At 47.9% G+C, this 24,281-nt stretch overlaps 2 protein-coding genes across 4 annotated transcripts; both read right to left on the bottom strand.

Annotated features, from left to right (window-relative positions):
- Positions 1-247: 247 nt before the first annotated feature.
- On the bottom strand, positions 248-9,297 carry PAGR1 (PAXIP1 associated glutamate rich protein 1). Its single transcript, XM_076069687.1, has 6 exons — positions 8,304-9,297; positions 4,771-4,902; positions 3,703-3,818; positions 2,586-2,719; positions 1,693-1,784; positions 248-511 (listed from the first exon to the last, which is right to left on the bottom strand). The coding sequence occupies exons 2-6, from the start codon at positions 4,886-4,888 to the stop codon at positions 348-350; spliced, it is 624 nt and encodes a 207-aa protein (XP_075925802.1). The 5' UTR covers positions 4,889-4,902; positions 8,304-9,297; the 3' UTR covers positions 248-347.
- Positions 9,298-15,229: 5,932 nt separating this feature from the next.
- LOC116945887 (uncharacterized) lies at positions 15,230-23,942 on the bottom strand. 3 transcript variants are annotated; one of them, XM_076069684.1, is made up of 8 exons: positions 23,773-23,942; positions 22,054-22,089; positions 21,278-21,313; positions 20,073-20,114; positions 18,104-19,570; positions 17,521-17,571; positions 16,900-16,932; positions 15,230-15,995 (listed from the first exon to the last, which is right to left on the bottom strand). In XM_076069684.1, the coding sequence occupies exons 1-8, from the start codon at positions 23,834-23,836 to the stop codon at positions 15,331-15,333; spliced, it is 2,394 nt and encodes a 797-aa protein (XP_075925799.1). In that variant the 5' UTR covers positions 23,837-23,942; the 3' UTR covers positions 15,230-15,330. The 3 variants fall into 3 exon arrangements, with proteins under 3 accessions (XP_075925799.1, XP_075925798.1, XP_032816429.2); XM_076069683.1 differs by having other exon boundaries at positions 17,521-17,574; positions 23,773-23,941; XM_032960538.2 differs by lacking the exons at positions 15,230-15,995; positions 16,900-16,932; positions 17,521-17,571; positions 23,773-23,942 and having other exon boundaries at positions 18,239-19,570.
- Positions 23,943-24,281: the final 339 nt, after the last annotated feature.

Genomic DNA, 24,281 nt, shown 5'->3' with positions numbered 1-24,281 from the left:
TTGGGCCCGGGGAATGACCACTTCGTAGGGTGCCACCCTTCCCGAATTGCGGGGAAATCGTTACGTTTGGTTCAAGCACAAGTCCTGTGCTCTGGTGACTCAGGGCTGCAGAACGTCTGAGTCTCGCGCTCGGCGGCGTGTGAACCATAAACAAATGTGTCAATTGAAACATTTGCAACGACTAATATCAGTGCTGCAAATGAGGAATATAAACTGATTTAGATATAAATAAAAATCCAGACACCGATAATAAAATAAATTTTATTTCAATCGAATCAAAAAGAGTAAGAAAAACATTGTTCAATACAAAAAAAACAAACTCGTTTTAAACTTTTTTTGTCCTATAATTACGAAGCGCTTCTCTTGGTGGTGGGTGTTTGTGCGTCGCGTTCGGGAGCGCCGTGCTGGCTGGATCTCTGCTGAAGCTGCTGGTCCATCCGCTTGTGGCGCAGCATGTCGGACAGCACCTTGTCCAGACGAGCCTCGCGCTTCGGTATCCGCCCTCCGCTTCCTGTGAGCCAATGTCACAAACGTCAACTTGGAATAAACAAAAGGTATTTACGTGTGTAATTACCACTTAAAACAGCCATTCCTTATGGAGCCAATGTGAAAAACCACGAAGAATCCTTGCGCTCCGCAGTTGTACAGAAAACGTAACAAAAAAATTAAACGTTCTTCAACACCAAAGGACTTTCGTTTTTGAACCATGACCTCTCGAGGATTTGGTCAAGCCAAAGTACTATTGCCGCATCCTCACTGTCCATTTACATTATTTGCTGATAAAACCTTTATGTAAAATTTAGTGTTCATCACTCCATTAATGTATGGCAATGACTGTAAAATTGTAAACTGGTTACAATTATTGCCCATGCACAACAGTGGCAATTGGAATATGAACCCACCCTGAGTCTCCTATTTGTTAATTTGATTTAAAATGGGTTACTTGGTCATTCCACATGGTCATACACTTGCTGATATTTGGGGAACTGCAAAATACAGGCTGAGAAGTTTCTTGCAAAGTTTCTCGATCTGCCTCTGAATCCAGTGGTCACAATCGCACCTTTCGTTGTCTAGAAACCAACTTTTGAGCACCCTTTTGTTTTCAGCCTGCATGCATGCACTTCTCTGTCTGATGAGTCAACATTTGCAGAAAGTGTTCGAATTGGAGGATTAATTGCTGGATTAAGTGGTTTGCTCAATTACGCGGTGCCGTAATTTATCTGGTGTGCTTGCATAACTAAACACATCCAGGTTCTGTCGGGCTCAACCTATGAAGCCCCAGGCACAGATGAGCTCCTTGTCTACCCGCTGTCTCTTGGCTTCGCGAGCTCAAAGAGAAGCCTGAGTTTCCTGTTACGACGTCACATTAGTAATCCCCGTTGGCCGGCTCCTGAAATGCCATGGGTTGGTGACTGATACTAGATTAATCCACGTAAACTAAATATTACTGATAGAGGTTCGGCAAGTCTACGTCATTACTATCAATTATTCTCAGGTGATATTCATATTTAAATGAACGCACTATTTATTCACCCTGTATCATGGCACATGCATGGCTCGGCATGGAGCGACGTGCCTGCAGTTCTTGTAATGGCTTGAGGATCATTTTAAATGATCTCCTCATATAGAAACCCATTCCCCCACTTCACTGCAGCCAAGTGTTACCATACAAAAGTAGAACACTCTGATTACCTGGAGTCCTACGTGGACTGAATAGCTTCTTGTCGTTGGTTTTCTTTGGAGTCAGTTCCTCGTTAAAATCAAATTCTGATGGGGTGTCACACCTGCACATTCACACATGACACAAATAGAAGAGTGTATTTTCAAAAAAAATGAGAAAAATTAGTCATTAAACAATCGCTAAGCTTCCATTGCATGTGTTTATCCAGTAAATTTTGTGAATAAAAGAATTGTGACAGTGGAAACAGGCATAGCGCATATCCATTTCCTGTTGTGAGAAGCCCACTCAGTATTTAATTGTTATATAAAAATGTATTACTCAATGTGTAAACATTTTTATTTGAGGATGATGTTAGTAAAGCCATGATAGGTAAATGGGAGTATGACATTTGTGAGTATTGAGGCGGCATCAATATGGGACGTGCGGGAGCGTGGTTTTTCAAGCGCACCCCACAAATTGCAATTGTTTTAGTCACAGATATTTGACTGAGGCCAAAGCTTAGCGGCTTTACAGAGGTCGCATTCAAAATCGTATTCAATACGTCTCTGGATTATTCCAGGAAAATTTGGCATTCACTGGGCCAATTTGGCTGACAGACATGCAGTTACCATTTTTTAAAATGTAATTCCTGCTTAAACTCGCTTTGAGGCACTGGTAATCATGACCTGTTTACAGCCCTGAGCCAGTAGTGGAAATTCGACATTCCTAAGGGGGGAGCAAATATATCCATAGGGCAACCACTTTTGACTTGCCCACACGGTGGTACTTATTTTATCAACCCTGGAAAACTAATGCGCTAACTAAACCCCCAGCCAAGATTTGAACTCTCAACCTTCCGATTGCGAGCCACTCGCTCTATGGCTCAGCCACCTTGCCGGGTTTTACAGATGACCGTGAGACTTACTTTCCGTCCAGTGTTTCACTCTTTTGCCCATCAGGCTGCTCTGTTCGGCCTTCTTCTTCCGGTTCATCCGGACATTGAGGTTCCGGGGTGGGTGGTCGCCGAGGCAAATGTGTCATTTTTAGTGGAAGTGAACCCTTAACACAGAGTGTACATTGAAAAGATATTACTTTTAATGGTAAAGTCCCAAAGAGACTATCCATATCTCTTGAGTTCTCACCAGCTTAAAACAAAATAAACCTGAACATGATATTCTTTTAATGGTATTCACTTATTCATTTGCTTAGAATGCCTTTTAAATTAGAGACTCAAATCGTGTCATGACAGATGCCATAATTCAATGCCAAGAGGTATGTCGGCAGCTACATTTGTGAAAAAGAGTGAGATAGGTATTCCCTGCCATCTATCCAAATGCAATTTATATTACAATGATTTTAATAATGCTTAAGTCACGTGATATAAGAGGGTTTTAAGCTATTGCAGAACATGAAACTTGTCTGCAAACAGATGAACACAGCATTAAAGCCAATTCATTTGGATCCTTTGCATTCTCAATTAGCTGCCTCACCACAAAAACCCAAACGCTACAATCCTTCCCTGCTCTAATCACACTGGTCTTCCCTTAAATTAACTTACATCTGTGGAACTTAAAACGTAGGTTTTCATATACAAACAGGCTAAACTCGGATGTGGGGCTATGTGATGGGCAGCAGAGGACAGTGCAGCAAACCCCACTGTTGTACTACTGTACTTCTATGCTCCCACAGCTATGCTCCCTACTATCATTGACCCACACTGACCAGTGGACAAAAAAACCCCATGACCCACACAGCGGGGGGGGGGGCAGCTGCTCTTATCTACAAATCTAGACCTTATCTACATCGTTTGGCATGTGAGCAGCAGTTGTTTATTCGAATGGACTCGGCTCATGCACCCATGAAGAAGAGCCAGTCCACATTGGTCCAGGGGTTCAATGGACTGATTAAAAAAAACACATCATTTTATACATAATGTTGATATTTTGTGTATATTAATTATGTATTCGTTGAACATTATCTTCCATGAAGGTGTGTATTGAGTGTTAGGAGTAAAACTACTGTGATTGATTCACAAAACTTACTTCCTTAGCGATACACTCAAACAGAGTACGAATCTGTTCTGGGCTGGGCATCCAGTCTGGGCACCCAGGCTTGATTTCCTCATCATCACTGCTGCCCATCCACCAATCACTGTCACCTAGAGAAGATGTATAAATGACATATACATTGGTAAGCAGAAATATCACCGAATCGTAATAACATTTTTGGGTTAGGCCATTTCGAGATCCGGTGGAAATTTTTGCCAAAATGCCGATCTAATTGCTACATTTATTTGTGAGAATTGTTTTTTCTAATTACAAGTGAACTGAAACAATAATTTGAAGAGTGGAGATGCCAACTTTGTCAACAGTTGGGGGATTAAGCAGAGGGAAAGGACCATAGAAATCTCTTAACCTTGAATTTAATATAATTGATGACCATACATTTCAAGCAATACAGGATAGGATGTAAAACAGTGAATGCAGGGTATATTTATAGATGCCGAGGCTATACACTACAGCATGGCCCCTGATGGTATGAGATTTAAAGTTTTATTCTAATTAGCCATGGAATTTTTTTTTTATCTTACAGCTTATAAATAATCGTCTCTGAATACCGATTACGTGTTTATTATTTATTATTATTTATCCGGGCGGTGGTGGCGTACGCTTGTAATCCAGAACTGTGGAGGTGTGGATTAGTGGATCGCACAAATGTTATGACACTCTCTTCCCGTGGGCATTGAGGTGCCCTGCTATGCTTGCCAGGAGAAGGTGGAACAGCAAAATGTGGACTCATCTTTGATCCATCTGTATGGGATAGAGATATTGCCCCATCGCGTACGAGGGTTTCCTCTGAGTGCTCCAGTTTCCTCCCACATTTAATAACACTCGCAGATTGGCTGAAAGCATCTTAATATATAGAGGGCCACAGAGTTTGGGAAATTGTTGGAAGCACCGGCTCACCGCCTGGCTACTGCCTTCCTGCTTGTCTGCAATTCCCCACGCCTCCGAGTTGTTCTCTCTCATCGAAAGCGAGTGAATACTGGATACGGTACAAGGCGACTTTTGTTATTATTTGAGGCCAACACAGTGGTCAAGATAACTCACCCGCTGCTTTTTCACCCTCGCCGACGTTTTCTTGGGGTTGTTGAGCCTGTTCACCATCGTCATGTCCAGTGTTCATGCACGACAGTTCGCTCGCTACGGTCTCAACCGCAGTCTCCATGATACTGACGTTACCTGCACATAACACCGGGGATGGTGAACACATCAAAGAGCGGAAGGAATGAACATTCCCAACACATTTATTACTTAAGGTTCTCAATGTGGATTTTTTAAAAAGTTGTAATGCAAAATAAGATGGATATTATACATTCCATTTGTTTTACTCTTAAAGGGCGGAATAACAATAAAAACATTCCATTTCAAATTAAAAGTTTTAATTAGCCTCCTAAAAATAGCATATTAGAATTTTCACATTGAGAATATCTTACATACATATATAGTATTTATACTTTTTTTAATCAGACGTTTGTGGAACTAGTAAATCGGGTCATTGTAGTTTGCTAAAAATTATATTTTCTAAGCACCTCCGATGAGCACGGTTGGCTATGTACGGTGCGAAAGAAGTTCAACATACATACATACATAAGCAACAGAGCAGTAATCTGGCAACGCAGTGGCCTCCATGCTGCTGGGATCCAGGCCATACGAGAATAAATCAACACTGCTCTTACCGAACTCCAATTAATTTGATGACATTTTGTGCAATTGTAGTCTTGACGAACGGCCAAACCAAATTTCAGCACTCTTGTCACGTAACCTTTCAAATATGATTTAAAACAGCACATCAGGTATAGTTGATCAAACATGTGACCTCTGACCCACTGTACCTAGAGTTGAGAGTATACTTAAATCGCCTGCAACTAGTTTCCACATATGGCTGATGGTTTGTTTGCACGAAAAGATGCACTCGCAAGCCATGTGCGCTCGCTGCACCTCGTGTAAACAAACAAACCATCAGCCAGCCCACATGGCTTGTGAGTGCATCTTGGCAGCAATGGTTCAATCACAGTAAACTCTGGAATTGTATTATGGTTTGGTTTGATATGAAAAGCCACTATTCACCTGTGCGCCAGCGTACCAAAAACAGACCATGGAGAACAAATCAGGCCTACAAAGTACAGCGTTTAAGGTCAGTGGTTTTGGCTATGGTTTAAGGTGAGCAGGGTATGTGTATGTAGGGTGAGCAGGGTGTGTGTATGTAGGGTGAGCAGGGTATGTGTATGTAGGGTGAGCAGGGTGTGTGTATGTAGGGTGAGCAGGGTGTGTGTATGTAGGGTGAGCAGGGTGTGTGTATGTAGGGTGAGCAGAGTGTGTGTATGTAGGGTGAGCAGGGTGTGTGTATGTAGGGTGAGTAGGGTGTGTGTATGTAGGGTGAGTAGGGTGTGTGTATGTAGGGTGAGCAGGGTGTGTGTATGTAGGGTGAGCAGGGTGTGTGTATGTAGGGTGAGCAGGTGTGTGTGTATGTAGGGTGAGTAGGGTGTGTGTAGGGTGAGCAGGGTGTGTGTATGTAGGGTGAGCAGGGTATGTGTATGTAGAGTGAGCAGGGTGTGTGTATGTAGGGTGAGCAGGGTGTGTGTATGTAGGGTTAGCAGGGTGTGTGTATGTAGGGTGAGTACGGTGTGTGTATGTAGGGTGAGCAGGGTGTGTATGTAGGGTGAGCAGGGTGTGTGTATGTAGGGTGAGCAGGGTGTGTGTATGTAGGGTGAGCAGGGTGTGTGTATGTAGGGTGAGTAGGGTGTGTGTAGGGTGAGCAGGGTGTGTGTATGTAGGGTGAGCAGGGTATGTGTATGTAGGGTGAGCAGGGTGTGTGTATGTAGGGTGAGCAGGGTGTGTGTATGTAGGGTGAGCAGGGTGTGTGTATGTAGGGTGAGTACGGTGTATGTTGGGTGAGCAGGGTGTGTGTATGTAGGATGAGAAGGGTGTGTGTATGTAGGGTGAGCAGGGTGTGTGTATGTAGGGTGAGTAGGGTGTGTGTATGTAGGGTGAGCAGGGTGTGTGTATGTAGGGTGAGTAGGGTGTGTGTATGTAGGGTGAGTAGGGTGTGTGTATGTAGGGTGAGCAGGGTGTGTGTATGTAGGGTGAGCAGGGTGTGTGTATGTAGGGTGAGCAGGGTGTGTGTATGTAGGGTGAGCAAGGTGTGTGTATGTAGGGTGAGTACGGTGTATGTTGGGTGAGCAGGGTGTGTGTATGTAGGGTGAGCAGGGTGTGTGTATGTAGGGTGAGTAGGGTGTGTGTATGTAGGGTGAGTAGGGTGTGTGTATGTAGGGTGAGTAGGGTGTGTATATGTAGGGTGAGCAGGGTGTGTGTATGTAGGGTGAGCAGGGTGTGTGTATGTAGGGTGAGCAGGGTGTGTGTATGTAGGGTGAGTAGGGTGTGTGTATGTAGGGTGAGCAGGGTGTGTATGTAGGGTGAGCAGGGTGTGTGTATGTAGGGTGAGCAGGGTGTGTGTATGTAGGGTGAGCAGGGTGTGTGTATGTAGGGTGAGCAGGGTGTGTGTATGTAGGGTGAGCAGGGTGTGTGTATGTAGGGTGAGTAGGGTGTGTGTATGTAGGGTGAGTAGGGTGTGTGTATGTAGGGTGAGCAGGGTGTGTGTATGTAGGGTGAGCAGGGTGTGTGTATGTAGGGTGAGCAGGGTGTGTGTATGTAGGGTGAGCAGGGTGTGTGTATGTAGGGTGAGTAGGGTGTGTGTATGTAGGGTGAGTAGGGTGTGTGTATGTAGGGTGAGCAGGGTGTATGTAGGGTGAGCAGGGTGTGTGTATATGTAGGGTGAGTAGGGTGTGTGTATGTAGGGTGAGTAGGGTGTGTGTATGTAGGGTGAGTAGGGTGTGTATGTAGGGTGAGTAGAGTGTGTGTATGCAAGGTGAGTAGGGTGTGTGTATGTAGGGTGAGTAGGGTGTATGTAGGGTGAGGAGGGTGTGTGTATGTAGGGTGAGCAGGGTGTGTGTATGTAGGGTGAGCAGGGTGTGTGTATGTAGGGTGAGTAGGGTGTGTGTATGTAAGGTGAGTAGGGTGTGTGTATGTAGGGTGAGTAGGGTGTGTGTATGTAGGGTGAGCAGGGTGTGTGTATGTAGGGTGATTAGGGTGTGTGTATGTAGGGTGAGCAGGGTGTGTGTATGTAGGGTGAGTAGGGTGTGTGTATGTAGGGTGAGTAGGGTGTGTGTATGTAGGGTGAGCAGGGTGTATGTAGGGTGAGCAGGGTGTGTGTATATGTAGGGTGAGTAGGGTGTGTGTATGTAGGGTGAGTAGGGTGTGTGTATGTAGGGTGAGTAGGGTGTGTATGTAGGGTGAGTAGGGTGTGTGTATGCAAGGTGAGTAGGGTGTGTGTATGTAGGGTGAGTAGGGTGTGTGTATGTAGGGTGAGGAGGGTGTGTGTATGTAGGGTGAGCAGGGTGTGTGTATGTAGGGTGAGCAGGGTGTGTGTATGTAGGGTGAGTAGGGTGTGTGTATGTAAGGTGAGTAGGGTGTGTGTATGTAGGGTGAGTAGGGTGTGTGTATGTAGGGTGAGCAGGGTGTGTGTTTGTAGGGTGATTAGGGTGTGTGTATGTAGGGTGATTACGGCTTTCGCCGGGCTGCACCTCGAGTCGCTTCGTCCGCCGGGCCGCGGGTTTCTCCTGAACACGAAGCGCCGAGACTAGCGGCTACGAACTAACGCCCCCACTATCGCTACGAACTAACACCCCCACTATCACTACGAACTAACGCCCCCACTAAGGCTACGAACTAAAGCCCCCACTATCACTACGAACTAACGCCCTCACTAACGCTATGAACTAACGCCCCCACTATCACTACGAACTAACGCCCCCACTATCACTACGAACTAACGCCCCCACTATCACTACGAACTAACCCCCTCACTATCACTACGAACTAACGCCCCCACTATCACTACGAACTAACGCCCCCACTATCACTACGAACTAACGCCCCCACTATCACTACGAACTAACCCCCTCACTATCACTACGAACTAACGCCCCCACTATTACTACGAACTAACGCCCTCACTATCACTACGAACTAACGCCCTCACTATCGCTACGAACTAACGCCCCCACTATCACTACGAACTAACACCCTCACTATCACTACGAACTAACGCCCCCACTATCACTACGAACTAACGCCCCCACTATCACTACGAACTAACGCCCTCACTATCACTACGAACTAACGCCCCCACTATCACTACGAACTAACGCTACGAACTAACGCCCCCACTATCACTACGAACTAACGCCCCCACTATCACTACGAACTAACGCCCCCACTACCGCTACGAACTAACACCCCCACTAACACCCTCACTATCACTACGAACTAACGCTACGAACTAACGCCCCCACTATCACTACGAACTAACGCCCCCACTATCACTACGAACTAACGCCCCCACTACCGCTACGAACTAACACCCCCACTAACACCCTCACTATCGCTACGAACTAACGCTCCGCTACGAACTAACGCCACGGATCCAGCGCCTCGCCTAGCGCCGTCTCCGCGATGTTGACCCGGGCCAGGCCGCGGAGCGCTCGCGGCGCCTTGCGGATCGATTCCGCGCGCGAAAAATTACGCGCCGAGAATCGCCTCTATCGATTCCTACACTCGGCGGTGGGAATTCACGTGGTTATGCTGTGTGCTTCAAAATAAAAAAAATGTTTTTAACGCTTCTGAAAAATTGCAACAATTCCACAAGCAATGTTGTGCCTCCGGGCTCTGGGGACCACCTGGAGAAGATTCCAGGCATGCGTTGACAATGATGGCGAACAAGTTGAGACTTTCTGAAGCTGTTAACATACATCATGATGGTCCCATGTCAGTCCCATCATCACAAGGGAGAAACACAAACAAACAGACCAAACAATGTTTTGCCCGTATTGAAACGGCGGCTGCATGCCGTATAGAGCTGAACGTTCTATTTCCATGTACAAGATCACGGGGTAAATCGTATGGGTTGACACGGTATGTAATCGTTATTACAATAACAGCAATTAAACCAGTCTGATCACAGCGCCCAATGCCGCTGTGGGTTCAACGCCAGCGATACAAGTTCCCTCTTTAAGCCCGGCTCCTATTTCGAGACAAAACTCGAAACGGTAATCAATACAGTATTATTTCTACCTCCCCGAGTCTCAAGGCTCATTTTCAGGAGGGTCCTGCCAGGTTTTTGTTGCAGTAGGGGAAGCCCTACTGGCTCCAAATTTTCCTGTAGTGGTCCTACACGAGCCTCCTCCGTAAGGGTCTGTCTTAACACCGCTGGTATCGGTAATGGACAAGTTCACTCGGCTCCTCGACATCTTCATGTAACCGCATCAGCTTCATCTCCTCTCCAGCCCGTGTCGTGCACGTTTAGCCCCCTATATACGGCCACACAGAAGCTGCTTGGGTGTCCGTTGGCTGGGCACGCAGGCTTAGGGTTTAGTGTAGAATTACATCTGCCATAACAATGTGGAATTTTCGCCACTGACTCAGGGCTGTGAACAGATATGCACCGCCCCCAAATAATCATATGAACGAACAAAAAATAACTTTGAATTTTGTTTAACATTGACCATCTGTCCCCCACCTCTGAATTTTTGCACCAAATAATCTGTCTAAAAAGCTGTGCTAATTGCTCGCCGATTGCTCTTCTGAATTCAGACTACACCAATGCATTGCCAAGGCCTCGCCACAAGGTTTAGAACGGGTGCTCCTAGAGATTACTGTCTACACGAAGGTGAGACAGGGTTCATAACATTTATTATAATAGTCGAGGAGTATCAAGTCTCTCATTGACTCTATTGACATTGCCCAAGGGAGCAAGTGATGAGAAGGCATTTGGCACTGTGTTCAAAAGGCACACGCCAGGGTGGAATGGCTTTTCGCGACCACAACCATCATGCAAATGTGAATGGGTATCCATTGTAATATCCATTGTAATTTGTATGCATACATTACACCCCGCCCCCCTCTCTGTCCACCGCATTTGATTGGCTCACAAGTGACGAGATCGCATTTATCTCCTCTATTTAAGGAACGAAACAGGAGGATTTTTCCACGACTCTGGCTGTCGCCTGATAATGCTAGTTGATATTAACTGGCGAAATGTCGTACTCGAATGGTAAATGTTGCGGGTTTACTCTCCAACACACCGGTGTCCTGTACTCGCAACTAATTGGCATGTTTTGTTTCCCTGACAAACCTTACTAATTGGCTATGTCGGGTGGCGGCGGATTTAACGACACATTTATATTTACGCGATCTAACCCAAAGACCTCTATTATGGATATTATGAGGCGTGGGATATTGCACTCAGGTCTGTGATATTCTTTACCACAGGCCTCAAGCTGCTATTACCACGAGCTTTGTTTCCTGTCGTGCATGGCCCTATCATACAGGCACGGTGCTTGTACATCCTACATCGTGACCACAACACCACCCGACTACCCCTTACACTCACACACACCAAACTCTAGTCACAAGCACACACTTGGCGAAACTCTTGCAGTCTTAAATTTTGATTTAAAGCTTTCGTGACTGCAGGGATTCATATTCTTGGTTCTTTCGGTAAAGTCACGTAGAAGGGAAACAATACAATAATAAAAATATAAAACAATAAAATTCTCACGACGTTTTGACTTCAACACAAGCAATCATCATCAGGTGTGAAAACCACAGCAAGACAATTTGAAAAAAGTGGCGGTTTTTTTAAACGTTAGCACCACGGAGAGCGATTTGGCAGTTATTCAGATGGACGAGTCCATCTATGTTCGGAAAAGAGGAGGGAGAGACGAAAATAATGGATGTGGTCTGAAAGCCACTGTAAGCGTAAACAATCAATTAAAACCCGAAATGGTTTATCAAATCCTTCCAATGATTGCTAAGCCAGAATCCATCTTCTCGGTTGAAATTGTCTCTGTGTTTGTATATGTGGATAGCCTCATGAACGAATCTCTCATGGTAGCCAGATGGCTTGCAGAGAACCTCTGTCTTGGAGAAGTCAATGTCATGTGAGCCTACTGAATTATAACAGTGATCTGTCACGGCCGAGGTGTTGGTCCTACCGTGTTTAAGGTCTGCTTTGTGTTCACGAATGCGGTCCGAGACATGTCGTTTGGTTTCTCCAATTTAACTACTACCACAGAGGCAACTTTGTTTGTAGACGCCAGGGTACTGTATGTCCGGAATCACATCTTTTACAGACGGAACCAGATCACGGATTTTATGTAATATGTTGAATCGGACCTGGATCTTGTGTTTATTTAAGATTTTGGAGATCTTTTTATGTGATCCCCGCAATGTAGGGTAAAGTGATGGTTTTGAAAGGCTCCTCAAGAGGGTCCTTCTTCATGATTGGAGTGATAGCTTTGCATCAAACTCACCCATTCACAACAAGCACAAATCTCGAACGGTCACACACGCTTACATTTCCAGCAGCTCATTTATTATTTGACGTTATGATCATTGTCACATCAGCATAAAAATCTGACACGGTTGTTATTGCGCATTGATATCCATGCATTTGTTTCCCCGAACTCATTGTCATGAAAGAAATCAAACGTCACTGTAAACAACTTGGCGAGAGCATTGACTTTGTGTATGTTGGTACTTTCTCTATGTAATATCAGTGTGGTTCTGTTTTTACATGTTTTTTATTAGTATTTAAAAATAGATATTACGTATTCAGGCACTGGGTTTTGAGAGCTTGAATGCTTCTTCCTAGTCTACAGAGGCACGTCGCAATGATATCGACATGCATTGGGTTTTTCCAGAATCTGTTGAATATAGTCTGCAAGTTATCAATGGTAGAGAAACCTTTCCTAAAACCGGTTTGTTCCCGAAGTTGGTTGGCCTCTACATTTGTCGTTATTGTCCCCAATGATCTCGAACGATTTACGTTTTGCGCGGCAAGGGATAACCATGATTCATTACGCAGTTCCCTACGTTAAACATTCACATAGCTCAGGAATCTCAGGTTCTTTTTTCGGTTAATTATGCGATTCGAAAAGGGTTGTAAAAACGACTTGAAGAGCTACACCAGTTTTGTCACAAGCACAACGCATGTTCATGTAGCATGAGGATAAGAGTGCTTTGGGATGATGATTTAACAAACGGTGATTTGCTGTAAGTTTCACGGCCGGATATTTTCACATTTTAATGAAACGCGATTGTCTGCTTGACTAAACGAATATTGTTTGGTGTGCTCATGCGTTTACTTTATTGGGGTAATAATAATAATCATACAGGGAAGCTTTGAAAATATAACAGTGGCCAAGTCATCGTGTAAACACTGTACCAGGAGACAAGTAAAACTCTTGAAAACGTTGTTGGAAACAAACACTTTTACTTAGAGATGTTACACATCGCTAGATCTCAAGTCACTGCACTTCACGTGAGAGGAGGGACACACGCGCGTGTGGGTCATGATTCACTGCTTTAGCAGAGGAGTCACTGGCAAACACCAGAACTGGCGAAATGTATATATATATTTTTTTTAAATCTGCATTCGTCTCGCTGTATGTTTCCTCTAGAGACAACACCAGGGAGCGGGGAGGGGGAACCACCGGACACGGTCGTGAGCAGTAAACGTTGCTCGTCTTTTTGAACGAGGGCATATAACATTCTGTGGAGTAAAAGCACCAAAAACGAGCAGGGCCCGGTTTTTTGCCGGATGAATCTCACACTGCTCCAAGTCTGTCCCTCGAGCACGGGACACAAGCCTTGCACCGAACGCACCCCCAAATGAATTGCATCTCTCATGAACGAAGTGTTGCTTTCATTAATGTGAATACCATTTCATTCAGTATGTACAATTCTAAATGTCATCGACATGCGTTCATTAAAAAAAAATCACACGTTTAATAAATTTGAATTTTAAAAATGTTTGCATCATACACGATCACACGTTTTGTGTAACATAGCACCTTTCAGCATTGAAAGCCGAACTACCTTCATGAGAGACTCGCACAATAGTTTGCTTGACTTAACGCATGTGTGTGTGTAACATCGAGATAGTGTTCAAGACATACACCCACAACGTTTCCGACAACACTCGTGACGCAAGAAATAAACTCAGCTGGAGAGGTGTGCATCACTTCGCTGTAAGCCATCAGTTTGCATGGCACTGATACTTACACTGAAGGACGTAACTGAAGGGGTAGGTAAAGCAAAGCGCCAATCCTCACTGTTTGTAGAATTTTAAAACTACACAGACGGACACAAAGCCACGACGCTGTACACAGCGCCAAACGGCAGCTTTCACAATGGTTGCTCCCACACAGCACCTGGGATTATGAGGAGAGTTCTAGCGCAAGATCTTCAGAAGTGTAATCGGTTGCGGTGATCTGGGCCAGGATGGATTCTCCAGCGGCAATGAACGTTTGCGTTGTACGCATTACCGTTGTCGCTTTGCAAATTGTGATTTAATCTTCTGTTGCAGCGTTATGCACATTAATGTGACGAGTTTGTTGAACTAAAGTGTTGTCAAAACATGACGAGAGACTTGTGAGCCTAGCAACATTCCCGACTGTCAAGACACGAGGGATTTGTAGGAGTTGTAACGCAGGGCCTGTAACCGGTCCATAAAAATAAAACGGGTTGGCACAATCTGGGTGCTAATTTTAACAATCCTGATTGCATTATCTACCCGAAGCCATTCGAGCTGAACACGATAGGCCCATACTATGTCGTAGAGACTATGGTAATTAAAGCATATAAATAAAAAAAAGAATACAAATTTACCAAAATATGAACCTTATGGCAGGACCCCGGAGTCCCATCAGCCCCCGGCACTCACATAAACTGCGTTGCGATGTCATTTAATGTCTGTTGAAGGCGAACGATACGGCGATCTGTTCCTCTTGACGAGCTCTACGCGATGCGCCAATCAAAGTTTCAATTTTTTGTTTCTTCTGCGCATTCGTCCTCGCTGCTGTGCTTGGACGACACGACACGACAACAGAACGATCCGCGCCAGGCGGGTCGCGGCGTTTATGTGCGCGGTGGGGACGGAGTCGCCGAAAATAAATTAATTCATTACGATTTGACTTCCATTTATTCGGGACCCCGAGGTACCGCCATAAGGTGCATTATTGTCTAATTACTTTTCATGTTCTCGAAAAATCAAATAATTTGTTTGATTTCAGGCTTTTGTTATGTATAGATATTAAACTGAAAATATCTAAAAATATAAATCTGCAGGATAGTGCTGTGCTACTGACTCTGTCATTTGCGTGAGAAGACGTGCATGGGGTTTTATCGATGGAGAACACTACACATCTAAAGGGTTTGTTGTGCACATGCTGCTGGGATTGAAGACTGCCTTCAAGTATCAAATAAAGTATCATTTTGTTTTAAATGCGTACAATTGCTCATTGGCTTGTGGCAAGAATGCTTCTGGGAATTTACCCAGGAGCATTCATGGCTGAAATAAACGATCAAGCAATGCCAAGTTATATTTACCTTAATTTAAACACCGCAGCACTGTTCAAAATGCAGTTGATGTGTCACTGTGTGTGTGTTTATCTTTCGCAGTGAAACCGTTCAGACTACACTTCTGCTCAATGTGATTATGCGAATATTGTTACACGTGAAATATGCGAATCTGTCATGCCGTGTCCACTAGCCCTTGTACTGCTTACTCTTTCCGTAACCAGCCCCACCAGGCCCATAACCCAAGCCGTGGCCGGCACCGAGGGCTGGCTTGGCACCGACACTAGCCTCTGGCCCGTAACCTGCCTCAGCAGGTCCCGCCCCATAACCATTCCCATTCCCATTGGCGTGGCCGTTGTTATGTCCATTTGCTTGGCCATTCGAATATCCAGCTCCATTTCCATTCCCATTAGCATTCCCATTTGTGTGTCCTTTTTCTCCATTTTTGTAACCGTTTGCATATCCATTAACCTGAATAATAGCCTGAGCATTGGAATATTCCTCTGCATCTCCATTATCATATCCGTTGTTGTGGCCATTTCCTTGTCCATTGCCGTATCCATTGCCACCACCATAGGATGTTTTAGCTGCCTTCACGCCCGCGTCTGCCCCTGGGCCTGCCCCTAGGCCTGCCCCTGGGCCTGCCCCTGGGCCTGCCCCTGGGCCTGCCCCTATCCCTGGACCTGCACCGACAGGAGAACTCAAGCCTTGGCCTTTGCCCTGACCGGGCCCTGCCCCTGCCCCTCCGGCGATTGCCGGGCGACTCCCAGCCTTAGCTCCGAAGTAATCTCCCGGCACTGCTCTTGAGCCTCCTCCCAGGACTGCTGCTGCCGGCGTCGACTGAGGTCCTCCATCTGCCAAAAAGTTAAACGGTTTGAGGAACAGAGAAGATAGCCTGAGGGTGTGGTCAAAGTGTCAGGTAGCATGATTAAAAGACAGACATGCAGACAAAAATCTACAAAGGAAATATGTTGCAAGACACATTTAGTGACTATTCGAAGATGTTTGTTTATCTTGGCCAGACGTTTTTCCCTGGTGGCTTTGCAAAGGACTTGTTGACCTATGTGAGCGGAGTCTGAGTAGTCGTTCATCACATACACGGGGCTTCTCTGGTTTGCTCACACACGCAGAGATACAAGTAGATTGTGGAAACGTCCCAAGCGAGATCATTCTAAAAACACAAAATTAGTTACGACGCTGAAAGAAGCTTCGCTGGGTCAACAATGACTGTAAATTATCATCATCATCCATGGCCAATCTACTAGCCTCTGCTAATATGGAACAGAATCAAACGGCTGTACCTCAATGGTAACGCACTCACACAGAACCACCAAGACCCTCCATGTACACCTGAGCGTTGCTGCGTTTAACACAGGTTTACATTTTTTTAAGTTTGTGTTCAGTATGGTTAACTGTGTGAGCATAATAGTTTATTCTGGGTGTGGTATTAAATCATCGAAATTGAGGTGGCTTCATGGAGGTCTCAGGGTGCTGAGTGCTAGTAGTTTCAGGGCACCTCAAAGTACCCTTTGAATTTCTGAAACTAAATTTCTACACACAAATGCTGCTTACGTGTGTCCTTAATTAGGTATACTTAACGCGTAGATACCCGAAGTCAACAATATATGCATACCAACTATGGAGCTCATGTATGTTAAAGTGTACAAAGTGCCGTGTTAGAGAAGCACATAAGCACGTGTACGATGACTGTGAGTGCTCATTGCCGTGTTCGCGGTTGGTTCGAAGCGGAGCGCTTACAAGGTTTCGCCCCGTTGGCTCCAGCACCATTGCCTGCAACGAAATCGCACACGGAAACCACGCGGTCCTCAAACTGAACTGACACGACGCAGCGTCCACACGGACGTTCACACGCGCGCCTCCAGCCTGACCCACGTGTTACCAGAACTGGACACATTCAACCGGATCCACCCTGGCGACTTGCGTGGAGCCCGTTGGGGGCAATGCAGGAGAGAGGCCCAAGTTATGCAACGGAATACATGAAACAAGTGAACGGGTTTGATGTTATAGTACGATGGCACGCGTGTGCACACGCGTGCCATCGTGTATAATTGTGGATTACGTCGTGTTACTACTGCGACAGTTCACCCGGAAAGCCTCAATGAATCTCAAGACTCTTATACTCAATTGAGTAATTTGCAGTGTAATATTTTCAGCATTGCGAGGCCTGGCCAATACTGGGGGGGGGGGGGGGGGGGTAGCTATGGTAGGAAAATGGAGAATCCGTAGGAAACCCATGCAGAAAAGGGGGAGAAACAATAAAAAACTCTACACCGAAAAAGGCACCCGAGTGGGGAATTGAACCCAGACTCGTGTTGCTGTGAGGGGCGAGTTACTGCTGCGGCCCTGATCCACACGTACCGTTGGAGCGGCCACCACCGTTGCCGCCGTACCCACCGTTGCCATTGGCCACTGCTAGACAGAGTGGGCGACAGGGTCGGTGAAGAGACACAAATGAGCGTTTATCGAGGATACGGGGATGGACACAGAAATACACGAACGTATACTGTCACGCACAGGTTGCGAATTAAATATTTTAACGAGTACCACATTAAAAAATGTCTAATTCCTAGTGCTCAAACAGGCAATTGGCCTGCACCCTTTAGAGTGAGAAGAGCATCGCATTGAGATGCCTGTACGGTGGCGTCATGAGGCTGCAGATCATCACGACGCCACCGTCGCCCGTAGGCGGCCGAACAGAACGAATTTGGAAGTGGGAGCAACCAAGTGCGGAAGAGGGAAGGGCAATGGGCAAGAGCAGATGGGGCAGTGGATAGAGCAGATGGGCAGTGGGTAGAGCAGATGGGGCAGTGGGTAGAGCAGAGCAGGGCAGGTGGCAGACTACGGCAGGCATTGGGCCTGAATTTCTATTGCGCATCAGAAGTCAACACGAATGCCACACACTCACAGCCACTCACAAGACGCGCGTCTCACGCACTCTTACCGAGCTGTCTCCTTTGGGAACACTTAGAGGAGAGCTTCATGTAGAACTGTGAGCGAGCTCCGGCTGCGGGCGCGTATCCTCCTCCTCCAGCCCCAGGTCCGTACCCACCAGCACCACCTGCCTTCTGGCCACCTGCTGGTTTCTGGTCACCTGGGGCAGGTCCTCCAGCTCCTCCTGAACTTGGACCATATCCAGGTCTCCCTGCCGCCGGTCCATATCCGTTTTGCCTCCCTACCGCTGGGGCATAGCCATTTGGCCTCCTCGCAGCTGGAGCATAACCACCAGGTCCCCCTGCCCTTGGGGCATAGCCAGATGCCTTTTGTCCATATCCACCAGCTCCTGCTCCTGGATAAGATCCAGGTCCCCCTGACCCTGGACCAAATGCGCTAGGCCTTGGTGCAAAGCCAGGTTGGCCACCGGCTGCTGGGGCATGTCCGTTAGGCTTACCTCCAGCCCCATTCCCGCCTGGTCCTCCTGCCCCTGGACCAGACTGTCCAGGTCCTCCTGCTGCTGGTGCATAACCGCCAGGTCCTCCTGCCGCTTTACTAGCCCCAGGGCCATATACATTAGCCCCTCCTGCTGCTGGACCATAACCGCCAGGTCCTCCTGCTGCCGGTGCATAGCCACCAGGTCCTCCTGCTGCCGGTGCATAGCCACCAGGTCCTCCTGCTGCCGGTGCATAGCCACCAGGTCCTCCAGCCCCTGGACCATAACCACCGGCTTTGCTTGCTGCTGGGCCAAAACCACCAGCTCCTCCTGCTGCTGGTGCATAGCCACCAGGCCCTCCTGCTGCTGGTGCATAGCCTCCAGGTCCTCCTGCTGCTGGTGCATAGCCACCAGGCCCTCCTGCTGCTGGTGCATAGCCACCAGGCCCTCCTGCTGCTGGTGCATAACCACCAGGTCCCCCAGCTCCTGGACCATAACCACCAGCTTTACTTGCGGCCGGGCCAAAACCACCAGGTCCTCCTGCTGCTGGTGCATAGCCACCAGGTCCTCCTGCTGCTGGGGCATAGCCACCAGGTCCTCCTGCTGCTGGTGCATAGCCACCAGGCCCTCCTGCTGCTGGTGCATAGCCACCAGGCCCTCCTGCTGCTGGTGCATAGCCACCAGGCCCTCCTGCTGCTGGTGCATAGCCACCAGGTCTTCCAGCTCCTGGACCATAACCCCCAGGTCCCCCAGCTCCTGGACCACCAGCTTTGCTTCCGCCTGGACCATATCCATTCGCTCTACTTGGCGCAGCAACGTATACACTTGGCCTTGCCCTGGGTACAAATGCGCCTGGCCCTCCGATCGCTGGACCGTATCCATTGGGCCTGCCTGCGCCTGCACCATTACCGACCTTTGCTCCCCCTGGACCGTAACCTCCTGCCCCTGGGCCGTACCCCCCAGGTCCACCGCCCCCCTGACCGTACCCCCCAGGGCCAGCTGTTCTTGAAGGAAGCGCAGCTCCTGCCCCTTGGCCATATCCTGATGAAACGAGATAGAAGGTTAGCAGGTGTGCAATCACATGTATCACGTTTAGACATTGCGACCTGATTTACACATTTCAAGATTCTGATTTCCTAAAAAGAAAAGCCTCGCAGAGTCTCAATACTACGTTTTAGGAGAGTCATGTCAACTTCTTTTGCAGTAGGGGGGCGTTGTTGCCGCTGTGTGCAATCCCAATTAAATAATTTGCAGTGTCATTTTTTCAGCATTGGGCTATTTGCCCAATATCAGTTCCATTCTAACAGAAAGGCGGCCAAGTCGGGAATTGAACGCAGGACCCTTCTTGCCGCAAGGCACCAGTGTTACCACTGCACTGTCGCCTTGCCGCCCTATTTATTTATATCTTGGCAACTAGATCAGTATGCTTGATTACCCCAGGACACCCTTGCAAATGAGATGTTCAATCTGAAGGCTTGTTCCAGGTGAAATTTTGTAGTGAATAAACACGATGCATAAAATTGTAATTTAACGCTGAATTTACCTCCAGCCTTCAATGCATGTGGGTTTGGTGGGCCACCGTAACCTGGAGAACACATGCAACATACCCACACTTAGACAAGCGTGCACACACACACACGTACAAGCATGGCCCAATTACACGTCAGCGCTTTTCAGTGTTAATCTCAAAGTGTCATGCCAAAGCTCTGCCAATGAATGATAAATCTAGGGAGCTGTGGGATGAGGTTCAGGAATTGTAATGTGACAATGTCCTATGCAGAGACTTGCCCCCCGCCACAAGAATGTGGAAATTCCACCACTGGCTCTGCAGGGCTGTAAACGGGAGATGAGCACCAATGCCCTCAATGGCCGTGTGAGCTGCAGGAGATCACTCTCCGGCTCTGGATGTGACAATGGACGAGCACCATCGCACCAACCAACGGTGGCCACAAAGAGGTGCTGCCGGACGGGCGAGTGGCACGGCAAATGGAGCGTTGTCGCCGTGCTCGGTCGTGTGGAGCGCGTGGCGTCCAAGCAGCAGCAGCAGGCGTTCTGCCGCTACGAGTCGGGTTCTAAAGTTCACGTGGGCACAGACGGTAGTGCGCGGAAGATACACGTGCTGGGCAGGCGTGGGAGAGGACGAGAAAACGCAAGATGGAACTGGGGGGGCTGTTTGAATTGGCCGGTGGCAGCAATCGGCTGCTGCCAAGAGGGGGGCTCTGGTGATTGATCCAAGGTGGGGGGGGGGGGCGAAGCGATGTGGGCGGTTGCCCGCCTCACCTCCACTCATGGAGACCTCGAACGTTCGTATTTGATGATTATTTATTCTAGGAAAATAGTCTCATTTTTAATTTTAATAAAAATATTACAGATGTAGGGCCCTATTTAAAAGCTTGAAAGTAGAGCCCCACCCACCCTCCCACCACTTCCCCTTTGAGAAATTTGAACGTGGAGAGAAGAGATTAATCAGAAGCAAAACTGTTACATGCAACGTTCGGCCACTCTGGCACGTTGGAGAAATCAGCCGCGTGTACTTCGAGCGGAATGTGAGCGGTCAGAGCTGTCAGATGCAAATGACCAAACACCGCCCTGCTGACTGATTTTTTTACAGCACCGACCAAAGCACGCGCGACCTTCCTCCGACGAGCAGTCCCGTTGCATTCACGACGGTCAAAGCGTAACGATGCCGGAGAGACGCAGCCAGCCCTCTCCCTCGCAACGCGGGCGACGTCTGCGCGTTCGACTCACCATTGCCACCACCGCCGTTGCCGTACTGCGCTCCTCCTGCGCACGCGAAACACGGCGGTGAGTGCGCGCTGAGACCTCGGCGCGAGGCGCGGAGTAACGCGAAGCCAACCGCCCTAAAACGCCCAACCCTGGCACCGACGAATGCGGGCCACAACGCAGTTAAAAACAGTCACAACCGCTAACTTATGTCTCGGTGAAATATTGACTTAAAGCTTTCGTGACTCGAGGAATTCGTCTTCTTTGGGCCTTTCGGTGAAGTCACGTAGATAGTTTGAAAGAAAATAACAAAATAGACGATAACAACAAAAATATTTATTTTTATTTTTTATTTTCTTTCAACTTATTTACGTGGCTTTACCCAAAGAATGTCTCGTTTGTTTCGTGTTTTTGTTTGTTTGTTTTAACCTCTCTCCAATTTGCACAGTTTTGCTCTGCCCAATACCCTAAATGGAACATCAAGCGGATCATCTGCACGGATGGGAAACGTCGATTTCGTATTCTTACACGCGCGATGTGACGCGCGTGTTGTGACCCTTAAGAATCCGCGTTAAATCGATCAATTTGATGCGTTGTTGCGCACATTGCCAGTCTTGCCGTTATCCCTTAGAAGCCGCATCACATGGCCTCGGCATTGCGTGGGCACACGGAGAGGTGCTATGTTAACACGGCACTTGCGGCTGTTGTCAGCACCCCTAGCAGCGGAAAATGATTCCGTAGACGGATTCAGAGGTGGAGTGAGTTGTGGCCATTATAAAGATCGTGATTGAAACACTCACCTCCTCCGAACGCAGGTCGAAACGGACCTCCTACTCCTGAAACGACAAGACACGATACAGTGACATTATTAGTACGCTTGCTTACACAGGAAAGTCTCACCGAGTCTCAAGACTCTTCTTTAGGAGGGTCCTGCCAGGTTTTCGCGGCAAGGAGGAGACGCTGCTGCCGTGTGTAATCTCAATTGAGTAATTTGCAGGTCAATTCTCAGAATGGGATGTGTTTTGGCCAATATAAGTTACATTATATGTGTGTGTGTTTTAGCTGTGGGAGAAACGCGGAGAACTCGGAGAAAATCCATGCATTCCAGGGGGAGAGAGAACGTACGCTCACGTACACCCACTCACACTTACTCAATCACTCACGTACACTCGCTCACGTACACTCACACTCACTCAATCACTCACTACACTCACTCTCACTCACTCACACTCACTCACGTACACTTACTCACACTCACTCACGTACACTCACTCAAACTCACTCACACTCACTCACGTACACTCACTCACACTCACTCACGTAAACTCACTCACACTCACGTAAACTCACACCCACTTACGTAAACTCACTCACACTCACTCACGTACATTCACTCACACTCACGTACACTCACATTCACTCACACTCACTCACACTCCGCGCGCAATACTCGTGTGTCTATCACCCTTAGCCCAGCACACGTACCTGTGTGTATAAGCCTTAAACCTGAACGCATACCTGGTATGTATCAGCCTTAACCCACCACGCGTACCAATGCGTATCAGCCTTAACCTACCACGCGTACCAATGCGTATCAGCCTTAACCCACCACGTGTACCAATGCGTATCAGCCTTAACCTACCACGCGTACCAATGCGTATCAGCCTTAACCCACCACGCGTACCTATTAGTATCCGCCTTAGCCCTACACGAGTACCTGTGTGTGTATCAACCTTAACCCAGCACGCGTACCTGTGTGTATTAGTCTTCGCCCTGCAAGCCTACCTATATCAGCCTTAGCCCTACACAGGTACCTGTGTGTGTATCTACCTTAACCCAGCACACGTACCTGTGTGTATTAGTCTTCGCCCTGCAAGCCTACCTATATCAGCCTTAGCCCTACACGAGTACCTGTGTGTGTATCAACCTTAACCCAGCACGCGTACCTGTGTGTATCAGTCTTCGCCCTGCAAGCCTACCTATATCAGCCTTAGCCCTACACAGGTACCTGTGTGTGTATCTACCTTAACCCAGCACACGTACCTGTGTGTATTAGTCTTCGCCCTGCAAGCCTACCTATATCAGCCTTAGCCCTACACGAGTACCTGTGTGTGTATCAACCCTAACCCAGCACACGTACCTGTGTGTATTAGTCTTCGCCCTGCAAGCCTACCTATATCAGCCTTAGCCCTACACAGGTACCTGTGTGTGTATCAACCTTAACCCAGCACACGTACCTGTGTGTGCATCAACCTTAGTCCAGCACACGTACCTGTGTGTGTCGGCCTTAGCCCTGCACGAGTACCTCTATGTGTGTGTATCAGTCTTAACCCAGCACGCGTACCTGTGTATCAGCCTTAATCCTGCACACGTACCTGTGTGTGTATCAGTCTTAACCCAGCACGCGTACCTGTGTATCAACCTTAATCCAGCACGCGTGCCTGTGTGTGTGTATCAGTCTTAGCCCAGCACGCGTACCTCTATGTGTGTATCGGGCCCGGCACTACCACCACACGTACCTTTCTGCAAGGAAGACTGCAGGCAGGTAGAGACCAAGAGGATGACTCCTATCGCACGTGCCATGGCGCACGCAACGCTGAGACAGCCCCGAGTGTGATGTGCGAGCTGAGTGTGTGTGTGGATTGTGCGAGGGGGGCTGCAAGCACCGGAGGAGTCGACGTCTCACCGGGTGAGCCGCGCGCTTTTAAAGGCACCGCCGCTGCGCCCTCCCCCCCTCCCCCCCACCTGGGTCACCCGGCCCCTGTCAACCTCCCGGCGCGCCACGTGCCAAGCGCGCGCCCACCACCACCACCACCACCCTCATTGGCACTGAGGGCGCGCGCGTGTGTGTTGTGTGCGTTCGCGTGTGTTGTGTCTGTGTGTCTCTCTGTGAGTGATAGTTTGGTGATTAGCGCGACGAGATCGACTCAACGGTGGTGCAGCAGTTAGCGCGCTGCGCTACGAACCCGGAGACCCGAGTTCGGATCACGCTCATAGCCAACACCGGTGACGATTGTCTGAACCGGTC

The sequence above is a fragment of the Petromyzon marinus genome, chromosome 25 (genome assembly GCF_048934315.1).
Source record: "Petromyzon marinus isolate PM22_M1 ecotype Great Lakes invasive population chromosome 25, UKy_Petmar_22M1.pri1.0, whole genome shotgun sequence".
NCBI classification, from domain to species: domain Eukaryota; kingdom Metazoa; phylum Chordata; class Hyperoartia; order Petromyzontiformes; family Petromyzontidae; genus Petromyzon; species Petromyzon marinus.
This window is presented reverse-complemented; position numbering and strand designations above follow the sequence as displayed.

Excerpts from the sequence above, each read along its gene's own strand:
- PAGR1 (XM_076069687.1), bottom strand. The coding sequence starts at position 4,888 with ATGGAGACTGCGGTTGAGACCGTAGCGAGCGAACTGTCGTGCATGAAC. Across the intron at positions 3,819-4,770 it reads CGAGGGTGAAAAAGCAGCGG|GTGACAGTGATTGGTGGATG; the intron begins GTGAGTTATCTT and ends CATCTTCTCTAG. Across the intron at positions 1,785-2,585 it reads AGTGAAACACTGGACGGAAA|GTGTGACACCCCATCAGAAT; the intron begins GTAAGTCTCACG and ends GTGAATGTGCAG.
- LOC116945887 (XM_076069683.1), bottom strand. The coding sequence starts at position 23,836 with ATGGCACGTGCGATAGGAGTCATCCTCTTGGTCTCTACCTGCCTGCAG. Across the intron at positions 19,571-20,072 it reads ACATGCATTGAAGGCTGGAG|GATATGGCCAAGGGGCAGGA; the intron begins GTAAATTCAGCG and ends TCGTTTCATCAG. Across the intron at positions 15,996-16,899 it reads AGCCAACGGGGCGAAACCTT|ATGGAGGACCTCAGTCGACG; the intron begins GTAAGCGCTCCG and ends ACTTTTTGGCAG.